Source organism: Fopius arisanus, unplaced genomic scaffold, assembly GCF_000806365.1.
Source record: "Fopius arisanus strain USDA-PBARC FA_bdor unplaced genomic scaffold, ASM80636v1 scaffold00036, whole genome shotgun sequence".
NCBI classification, from domain to species: Eukaryota; Metazoa; Arthropoda; class Insecta; order Hymenoptera; family Braconidae; genus Fopius; species Fopius arisanus.
In genome coordinates, this window is record NW_011887775.1 from 504,267 (window position 1) to 514,929 (window position 10,663).

General features: G+C 35.4%; 1 protein-coding gene across 1 annotated transcript in view; it reads right to left on the reverse strand.

Annotated features, from left to right (window-relative positions):
* The window catches only part of LOC105266111 (low density lipoprotein receptor adapter protein 1), a 25,595-nt gene extending 20,069 nt beyond the window's left edge, over positions 1 to 5,526 (reverse strand). Inside the window, exon 1 of the mRNA XM_011304023.1 lies at positions 5,379 to 5,526. Within this exon, the coding sequence (XP_011302325.1) occupies positions 5,379 to 5,424 (46 nt within the window). The 5' untranslated portion in view covers positions 5,425 to 5,526. The remainder of the gene's footprint in view (positions 1 to 5,378) is intronic.
* Positions 5,527 to 10,663: the final 5,137 nt, after the last annotated feature.

Here is a 10,663-nt window from a genome sequence, read left to right on the forward strand (position 1 = left end):
TTCTGGAAGGCTCGTCCAGAACTTTTGAATCGAGCGCAGCACCACTGAAATTATCGTATTTAATTAAACGATCGTGGCAAGCCATACGTGAAAAGTTTCTGGGAAAATTTCATTATGTACAACCCTTGGCCATGGGGAGAGCACTCCGGCGTTGTGAAAATTTTACTCTGTTTGGGATATAAATGCCGCACACTCTGGGGCTTTAGTACTCGACGCGCACACGCCCTCCATCCCCCCTTTTTTTATATTATTTATTTTTCGAGTATTATGTATGTAGATGTGTACATGAGATAAATAACACAGTGCACTTGAACGCACCTAGCGTGCTCATCGCTGAATGAAACTCAATATTGCACGTCAAAACTGATATCGAATCTCTCGAGCTTTTTTTCTCCGAGGGAGAGCTGACGGCGAATCCTCAGGGATTTTTTTATATATTGTTGAGGAAATATTGAAAATCCAGGGACAATCTATGCAGTTGACAGTTTCTTCATTCAAATTTTTTCATTCATTGAAAGAATTCCACAGGATTTGGTTTTCAATCGTTTTATCAATTTTGAAACTTTCGTTTTCAATATTCATTAATAAATTCACTGAATGAACTAGTAATTATTTATTAATCATCGGATTGTTTAGGGACCCGGGTAAAATAAATTGTAATCGGAATATTTTTTCAAAATTTTCAAATAATTTCTGGAAAACTTTTCAGAAAATTTGTTTCGTAAAATTTTTTTTATAATTTTCTAGAAATTTTTGTGAATTCAATTTTTTTAATTATAATACTCTTGTTTTTTTACTTTTTTAATTTTTCAATATTCTCAAAAAATCCGCCATCAAAATAATAAAAAAAAATGTCCTATTTAAATATTTGAAAAATTTTTCAAAATCTTTCCCAAAAATAAAATTGTTTTGTTTACCAAAAATTTTTTGAAAATTTGGAAAAAATATTCCGATTAAATTTTTTTTTTACCCGGAGAGTGGGGATTAGGGTAGTTCCATTTAAAAAAATTGAATAATGATTTTTTTCTTTATTCGTGTCGAATTGTCCCGCGACTGGCGAATGCTCCGGTAAATTGTAAAATAAATTCTTCTCGTTGTAATACCCTGGAGACCCTGAGGTACATCCATGGAAATGGAAGACACGAGAGGTTCAACCTGTTCTTCAACTTGTCGGGCACCTCTGGTCACACCCCAGGGATAGACTAGTAAAACCGAATTCTTCTTTCTTATTCTTACTTTTTGTTATTCTTCCCCCGAGATCCACCACTTTGTCGAGGGTTGGTGTGAGAATGAATTCATTCGTATTGCTTTGCTACCCCTAAATAATTCTCGTTAAAACAACTTTTGAAAGTGGGTGGGTTGTATTTTATTTTTCATTTTTCTTCTATGCCACAGCAACCGCCAGTTGTTCCATTTTACTCTCGTATTTTTTCACCTTCTTTGCCTTTATTAAAGAAACATGCGGGCCATATTTCTTGATGATAGTCTGACGATGATGTATCGCCGACATTTTTCCTCCTTTTCATCTTCCGCACATGTACGGAGATTCATCTTATTTTCACACGCTTTTCCCAACTATTTTTCGCCAAGTCGGAGAATAAATATGGAGTGGAATAAAAGCGGATGTTTATTTTCAAATTGGAAATGGAATTATTTAAACAATTTATTTGCTTTCATTTTCGCTAAATTACCCCGGTAAAAAAAATTGTAATTGAAATATTTTTTCCAAATTTTCAAAAAATTTCGGGAAACCTTTTCAGAAATTTTTTTTTCTGAAACAAAAAAAAAGAAAACAAAACAATTTTATTTTTGGGAAAACTTTTGAAAAATTTTTCGAAAAATTTGAATAGAATTTTTTTTTAATAATATAATTTTTAATAATAATACGAAAAATATCAATTACCATTTTTCTATAAATTTGAAAATCTATTTTTCAAATAATAAAATAATACCTTAAAAAAATCGCAAAGACTAAAAATCGGAAATGAAAAATTCTATCAGATTAATAAAACTCAAACAACAAATAATACGTTCTCTCTAAAATAAACAAAAAAAAAAACATTTTCCCGTGTAACAAAACATCTGGCATAACAAACTCATCCTCCAGTATTGACTCTGTAATTTCCGTTCAATTTCTCGAATAGAGTGACATGTAGTTGTTCCTCTGTTGTGCACCTTTACTCGTATCATGGAGACACGTTCGCATTTTGTGTCTCGAATGCGACTATTCCAGTGGAAGAGAATAAGATAAAAAAAAAATGGCGAAGAACTGAAATAAAGAAAGGACTGAGAGCTCGATGTGCGATGGGTGACGAAGGGTGGGTGGCAAGAGGGATGAAGGGAAAATGGAAAAGCCACAATTGTTGGATGTAAAAAGTTTAGATCGATATATCTAGAATGGAGCGGGTAATCCTTGAAGGCGTAATAGGATTTCATCGGCTAAATCCAGGCCTTGTGTAGCGTTTCACCCCGTGCCTCGGGATTAGTTTCCGTCCAAGTAACATTCTATATACATCGTCAGCCAACGGGTTTAGGGGTGCAATGGGGTGGTTGGACCACTCCTGATAAATGTTACAACGGGTAGAGCCAAAGGCGAAGACAATGAGCTTTTCCCATCCTTTTGGATTAACAGGATAAAGTTTCCTGGAGGTACCTCTGACGGTAACGGGTACAATGGCAACCCCACAAAGACGCCACGACGTACATCATTTTTTACATTATGGATGGCCGCGGGGTAAAAAGTTGGGGGTGGGCTTTCACCGGAGATTTGTTTGTTATAATAATGCAGTTTTTGGGAGCTTGCGGGATAGGATTATCATCTCCTGTGAGAGTGCATTTATCCTTGGAAATGACGGGAGATTTACTAGTTCTACATCATCCCCGGGTACAAAAAAAAATTGTAATCGGAATATTTTTTACAAATTTTCAAAACATTTTTGGAAATTTATGTTTTGAAACAAAAAAATCGGGAAGCAAAATAATTTTATTTTTGGGAAATGTTTTGAAAAATTTTTCAAACTTTTGTTTCGGAAAACTTTTTTTTATAATTTTCTAGAAATTTTTGCGAAAACAATTTTTTCTTTTAATTATGCTGTTATTTTCTTACTTTTTTGATTTTTCAATATTCTCAAAAAATACGCCATCTAAATACTAAAAAAAATTTCTGATTTAAATTTTTGAAAAATTTTTCAAAACCTTTCGCACAAATTAAATAGTTTTGTTTTCCGATATTTTTGTTTCATAAAAAAAATTTTCTGAAAAGTTTTCCCGAAATTTTTTGAAAATTTCGAAAAAATATTTCGATTACATTTTTTTTTACCCGGGTCCGATGGGAAAAATATATATATATATTCAGTTAATGCACTTCAGCGGGGAATCAGGTAGAATTATTCATCTCTGATGATGGATTTTATTATTTATTGAAGACTCGGCGTTATCGAAACGAAGAGGAAAATTGAAGGGAGATATTTCGGAGGGACTGGTGCTTATTTAATCAATATTTAAATTGAGTTTTACTCTGGGCTGAGGAGGTACTAGGAAAAGAACCGAGTCCATCTGATTTCAGATGATTTATTCAATTAAAAGTGGATAAATTTGCAGGCGTTGTTGGACCATTTGAATATTCAGGACAATGGTGGCGATAATTTTGAATGATTGGGGGATGAGTTCCGGGGGAATGTTAAATCACTAGGTCCTCGGGGGGGTTGTATGCGCATTGGCCTTCTGTATCTATTTTCTACACAAGTGCCCTTCGAGGACACTCTTAGACCCCTAGGGGATACACAGACTGAGAACACTCCAGTCCTTTCCTTAATTGCATTGGTGGATTGAGCCGCCAGTAACAATTCATGCACTAGAGAAATCATGGAAATCAAAATATTGAAAATATTTTCAACATGTCGTACATATCATTCTCATAAAATTCAACGAGATCATCTCGACGTCTCAAGTTCATGTGATTCTTGCTGGGGCGCACATTTTAATTAATTACTTCTCCCGGAGAAAAATATCTCGGTTTAATTAAAGTTTCATTAATGAAATTCTGATGTTGACCTTCGAAAGAATTCATTCTGCAATTTTTTGAGATTTTACAAAATATATTTTTAATAAGTGAGAGAGAATTTAGGGCATTGGAATTTTCAGTGGAGATTGGAGGATTTTTTTTTGCGTTAGCTGTCCTGGAATAGGAATTTTATTTTATCAGATCGAATGGCGAATTTTTGGGGATATGTGAATGTTTTATTGTCCCGTTTCGTGTTATATATTTTTCATGCGTATCACGAATTTGGGGTATTTTTTTTCTCGTTTGTTATTCGAAATTTGATTTTTATTCCATCAGATCCATTCCAAATTTCATGGACATCTGAATAATTTACTGAGCCATTTCCCACTATATATTTTTCATTAAACACCGCGAAATTTGAAGCATTTGAATTTCCATTTGAGATTGTAGGAATTATTTTATTTTCTCGCCTCAGCTGTTGAAAAATTTGAATTTTATTCTAGTAGATCGGTTGGGAATTTGATGGATATCTGAAAAATTTGTTGGCCCGGGTATATTCTCTGATATAAATTCAATGGTGCGTGAAACCGCGCGTTATCGGACAGCATGGTGCACAGTATTTCACTGAATATTCATAAGTGCGATCTAGTCGCGAGGGTGTGCAAGCCTCAAACGAATTTAGTAGCCCCACGTACATATATAAAGCTTCAGTGTGCATTCGATGAAGGGAAATTACGGAGGTGAAGCCACCCCCCCGAGTGAATTAACGTTCTATGGTACATGCGTTCAAATCGGGATGGAATAAAGAGGCGTAAAATTCCTCTCAACGGCTCTCTCGTTTTACGGGTGAAAATAATAGCAGTCGTTATGAGCCTCATGCTAAATGCCCCGTCTTATATCCGGCATTATCATTTTTTTTTTTTCGTTTTTTTCTCCACAATTATTTTTCTCATTTCACGGGGAACGAGGTTGCACACGTTTTCCCGCGGGAATGACTTCATGAATAATAAATAACTCGCAGGACCACTGGCCAAACTTCTTCAGACACATACCGTTCTGCCCCTCTCTCATCAGCCAATTGTCTCATCCTCCCTCGACACCCCCCGAAAACCCCCCAATTCTGTAATTACTCACTAACTAATTAAAATCCCAGTCGCAATTCATTGAAATGACGTGAGTAGAATTTTCAAGACTCGTAAAATATCGATAAATCTCGAAAACTATCGATTTTTGCGGGAAATATCAAAAGACCTTTTTTCTCGGCAATTTAGTCGGTAATAAAAAAGTCCTCTGATGTTTTCGGGGTAGATCGATGGGTTTTGAGATAAATCGATGATGGTGGTGACACAATGGGAGATATTTATTAGGGACTCACTCTTGTGTTTCGAGCTGCTTTTCCATAAGCCACGGAAGAACGACATTCTTCGAACTGATTCACAATCAAATAGTCACTCGAGATTGCAGGTGTTTATTTATCGATGAATTGATAAGAGTAGGAGAACTGAGCGAGCTTCTAGTCTAGTTGGTAGCACGACACGCTGTGAACTATCGCACAGTTGTAGACTCCAGAGTGTGTACCACCTTCTGGAGTTTGCGCATCCCCTCGTATTCTACTGTGATAATCCGCGGAAAACTCACGACGAGATGCATCAGTTTTTCCGTTAATTTCGTCCTGATTAATTTTTCCCCTGTCTCACCGCGTACTCCGTCTATTTTCATTTTTCTCTCATTAATTCATAATCTGGGTTCATCATAATTTCATTGATCACAAAAGTCACATCAACCGAAGGTTTTCTAGTCTGAAGTCTTCTAGTTCTAAATAAATATATTCTCGAAGGTTTTCTCTTCTAAAAATAATAGATAAAATTCATTTTCAAATAATTTAACGACAGATTTCACTCAGTTCTAGTGGATCTCCAATTGAACGAATCACAAGTTTTATCTCCGATAAAAAAACTTTGAGAAATTGTTGAGATAAAGGGCCGATCGTTAGTGCTTGGTAAATTAAACGTTCTTCCATTAGATGAAAAGGTGAGAGGGAGGATCCATCAAGAGGCCCGAGAAATTGCTCGAGACGTAGAAAAAAAGAAATGAGAGAAAAGAAAGATAAAGTGTAGGGAAAACGCCCCATAGCTTTCGACTATTTTTTTTTTTTCATCTCCACTTCGTTTCACCCGGAAGTGACAATTTTTTTCACTCGGTTATTCCTCCCCTAGAGACACATCGAAAAAATGAGATAACAGAAAAACAAAATTTCAAGCATCACAATTTCTATATTCGCGTGCCTTTTTTTTTCTCTCACAAAAACTGCCATCCGAATAATTAATTAATTGCACATCTCTCCAATTTATTTCATGAGAGTAATGATAACTTGGGAATGAGGCGAAAGCAAGTCTCAGTTATTCGACCCGACGGGAGAATTTCTTAGGCTATCCTATTAAATGTTCCCATTGCCAGTTCAAAATGAGAATATTAGTGTTTAAATTATCATGACTTACATTTCTCACTTCCACAACTACTATTTCCGGACGAAAACGCTCAACGACCCGCGGAAAATAACTGTCTCCTCTGGAGCTGTTACTTCTGGCTTCTCCAATGAACCACACCAGATAACTTCTACCGTGAAATATACTTCTTCCGAAGTCGTAAAAGATAATTTATAAAATGGCCTCTGCTAGGGGTGGAAATTGATTCAATTTTTCTGTTTCAAGATGATTTACTTCTTGAACACCACCCAATCCCCACTCCGGGATTTTTCAAATATATTAATGAATCATCTTCGCGGATATTTTTCTATTTTCTCTACCTGGGTAAAAAAAAAATTGTAATCGGAATATTTTTTTCGAATTTTCAAAAAATTTCTGGAAAAATTTTCAGATTTTTTTTTTATGAAACAAAAAAAAATTGGAAAACAAAAGAATTATAATATTAATATTATTTTTAATATTCATTATTATTATTATTGTTATTATTATTATTATTTGTAATATTTTTTTTGTAAAAAAAAAATTTCTGAAAAGTTTTCCAGGAATTTTTTAAAAATTTGTAAAAAATATTTCCATTACAATTTTTTTTTTCATCCGAGTGATTTGCGCAATTGCAAATTGAAAATAGCAAATAGCAAATAGCATTTGGTATGGATTAAAAGACACATCAAAGCAAATGATTCCCAGATTTCCATTTCGACTTGGAGGCACTCGTAATTTCCGCGTCTGACTTCAAACGGACTTCAATCACTCGGTGTAGGAGGGAATGGTGGTGTGTAACAAAGGGGAAAAAGAGAGTTTAAACGGCTCGCATCTCGAGAAAAGATTTACGATTGTCCTCGGGATGCTGTAGGTCCACTCGACTGATTTCTCGTAGCAACTCCAAGAGAGTTAGATCATCATTATATTCTTTTTCACGTAAACGAGGGGATAAAGACAACGGGAATTGCACTTGTCCTTCCTTTTATTTCTGAATTATAAAAATTGAGTTTGAAAAGAAGAAAGCACTGAGGACTATCCTCGATTCATCAACTTCGATATTAAATATCTCGTATAAAATCTCATTATAAAAAAAAAATCTCCTCGGCCTTCGTGAAAATTCAATGCTGCTCAGAGAAAAAAAATCGAGAAAAAAATAATATCATTACCACCAAGTGAATGTACTTGATACAATGAAATGTCCTCATGAAATATCGCCTTAAATCCTTCTCGAAAACAAATTAGCTTTAATTATAAGTGATTCCACTGAAATAATGCGTGCGGAGTGGACCGAGTAATATATATATATTTTTTCTCTGAGTATATAATGAATTTATGGCGTTTGAGAGTCACTCAATTCACGAGAGCAGCTTCTTGCATCAGCCCAAGTCACGCACATGACAATTATCCCTTCCCCGGTTTGTTCCTGGCGTTTGTATGCAGACACTGGTCTTACCTTTTTTTTTTGGATTTTGCTCTCGGGACGAGCGCAAAACACTCGTAAAAATTGCATCAGCATCTCCTCTGGAGAGAATGCGCCATTATCCTGAGTGATTCAGAAGGGCAGAGCAAAACGGTCCACGGAATTCATAATATACCTCTGAATATATTGTCTGGAGATTTTTTTTTTTATTCAAAATATACTCCATCGTATTTCCTTACAGACGGATGTGAACACCAATTTCTTACGGGTTTTTTTTTATTTTTTTCTGGGAGATGCGCTTCGGTTTTTTTTCTTGGGATATCAGCTCGCCGGTTTCGGGGGAGTAGTTGGATTATCGCAAACGGAAATAGGATGCCGCGGTGCTTTCTCCTCATTTCACTTTCTCACTTTCTCCGGGGTATCTATCCTTCTGGGAACCAATCTATTCCCTCTAACCCATCGATCTTGGTGACGCATTCAGGCATTTTCCAGTCTCCCTGCACCTTCTGCACATCCTCCAGTTCATTCTATTCAACGATCCACTCCACACCAGGAAATTAAATTTTCCGAACGAATCGCGTTTGAATTTTATCAATATATATATTCCACATTCTCATATATTATTATCTATTCGAATTGCAATTCACGCATCCAGAAAAATTACCCGGGTTAAATAAAATTGTAATCGGAATAATTTTTCCGAATTTTCAAAACATTTCTGGAAAACTTTTCGGAAAATTTTTCTTTTGAAACAAAAAATACATCGAGAAACAAAACAATTTTATTTTTGGGAAATGTTTTGAAACATTTTTCAAATATTTGTTTCGGAAAACTTTTTTTTATCATTTTCTAAAAATTTTTGCGAATATAATTTTTTCTTTTAATTATACTATTGTTTTCTTACTTTTTTGATTTTTCAATATTCTCAAAAAATACGCTATCTAAATTGTAAAAAAAAATTTCCTATTTAAATTTTTGAAAATTTTTTAAAACCTTTCGCAAAAAAAAAAATTGTTTTGAAAAAAATATTCTGAAAAATTTTCCCGAAATTTTGGAAAATTTGGAAAAAAATGTATGATTCCCCCGAATCACCTAAAATAAATTCCCATTGACTATCAATCAATACTGATCAATACAAATTGATAAAAAATATCCAGAAAATATATTTTAAAATTCATCACATGCCATCACTCGATATTATCGAATTCTCATTCGTCCTGAATAAAATTGGAATTCCGAGGAGAACGAAAAATATTATTTCTGGATGATAGACGTGGGTGTCAATTTTCCATGGTAGCTGGAATACTCGAGATAGCGATGGGCATATCGTTTTCTCAGTGCACACACGATTTTGCATTCAACCCTCAAACGAAATACCACATGCGGAAAATTCGTTGGTCTGGACGTTCTCGGTCTTACATATCTCCAATGTGAATTTCCACTATCTAGGAAACACGTTGATCCGACTGAAATAGCATTCCGGTTTATACCAGGTGCTGGTATACATCATTCAAGAAAGACAAATCGCGCATTTCAAGTATTTCGGCATCGCTGGTGGATCATTACCCGGGTTCCGTCATAAAAAATATACTCTCTCGGTATTTTCTCTCGAATTTTTCAGAGAGATGCTCTATTTTATATCGATCAATCGATATTCTAAGGAATCTCCCAATTTACCGTTATTTTTATTAAACCCTTTCGACAATTCACTCTTTATATTTAAAATAATAGGATAAAATAGGAGTGAAGCTAGTGTCAAATGGATTCTGCACTTTATCTCGTCCCACCACACCCTCTCCGGGATAAAAGGTTAACGATACTTTGAGAGCACTGCGGGCTCACACTCCTAAATCCGCTTTATCAGTTGAATAAAAACGAGAAAAGAAAATAATCCAAAAAGCAGAGGAGAAATGAGAGTTAGTGGACGATGAGAATAGTGCAATCGGAAGTTAACGAGGAAAATAGAAAAAAAGAAATCAGGACCAATACATTTAATTTAATTTCTTTATTTTTCTTTTGGGCCAGGGGAAATAATGATCGTCTCGGGCTGGACCCCCTGATAAATACAGTAATAGAGCTGAGAGAAACAGTGGGGAAAATTAAATTTTCCAACACGCGAAAACTCGGTGGGATGGGGCGGGGGAAAATTCAGAGTGTTTATATACATTTTATCCTAGTGGTTGGTCCTGTCCTCGACAGCTGTCGATGGAGACATTTCAAACTGAAAAACCCAGTTACTCTCGCAGACAGAATCGAGAAAAGTCACTTGAAGGAGACAAAACCTGACATATTTTTCTTGATATTCCGTGAAAATAAATGACATTTCCGCGGGTACCTCCGGACTTGTGGGAGATAACGAAATTTTTGTTGAACCTTTTTTCGAGATCTCGGTGTACACCGCAAAAAATGTCCCAACCAAAAAATTCGAGTCTTCATTGGATACCGAGATATCCGCGAAAAACCAATAAAACACACGCGAACTTTCTCACTTTTTTTGCCACTGGGAGTACGAGAAATTTAATATGCTAATAGAAGGCTCGATTTAACAAAAAATACACAATGAGCACGACAAATAATCAACCTACTCGTTACACATGACGCAACCCCGTGAAAGTAGTTTCTGCTCCGGCAATAATTACGCGACGATAAAATGTTTATTAATTCATTTCGTTACTTTCCTTGAACCGTACCACGACTAATTGTCAGGTTCGTCGATAGGGATTTTTCAGTCCCTGATAATTTTTAAAACGGGTCCCGAAGGGCCTGAGTTCC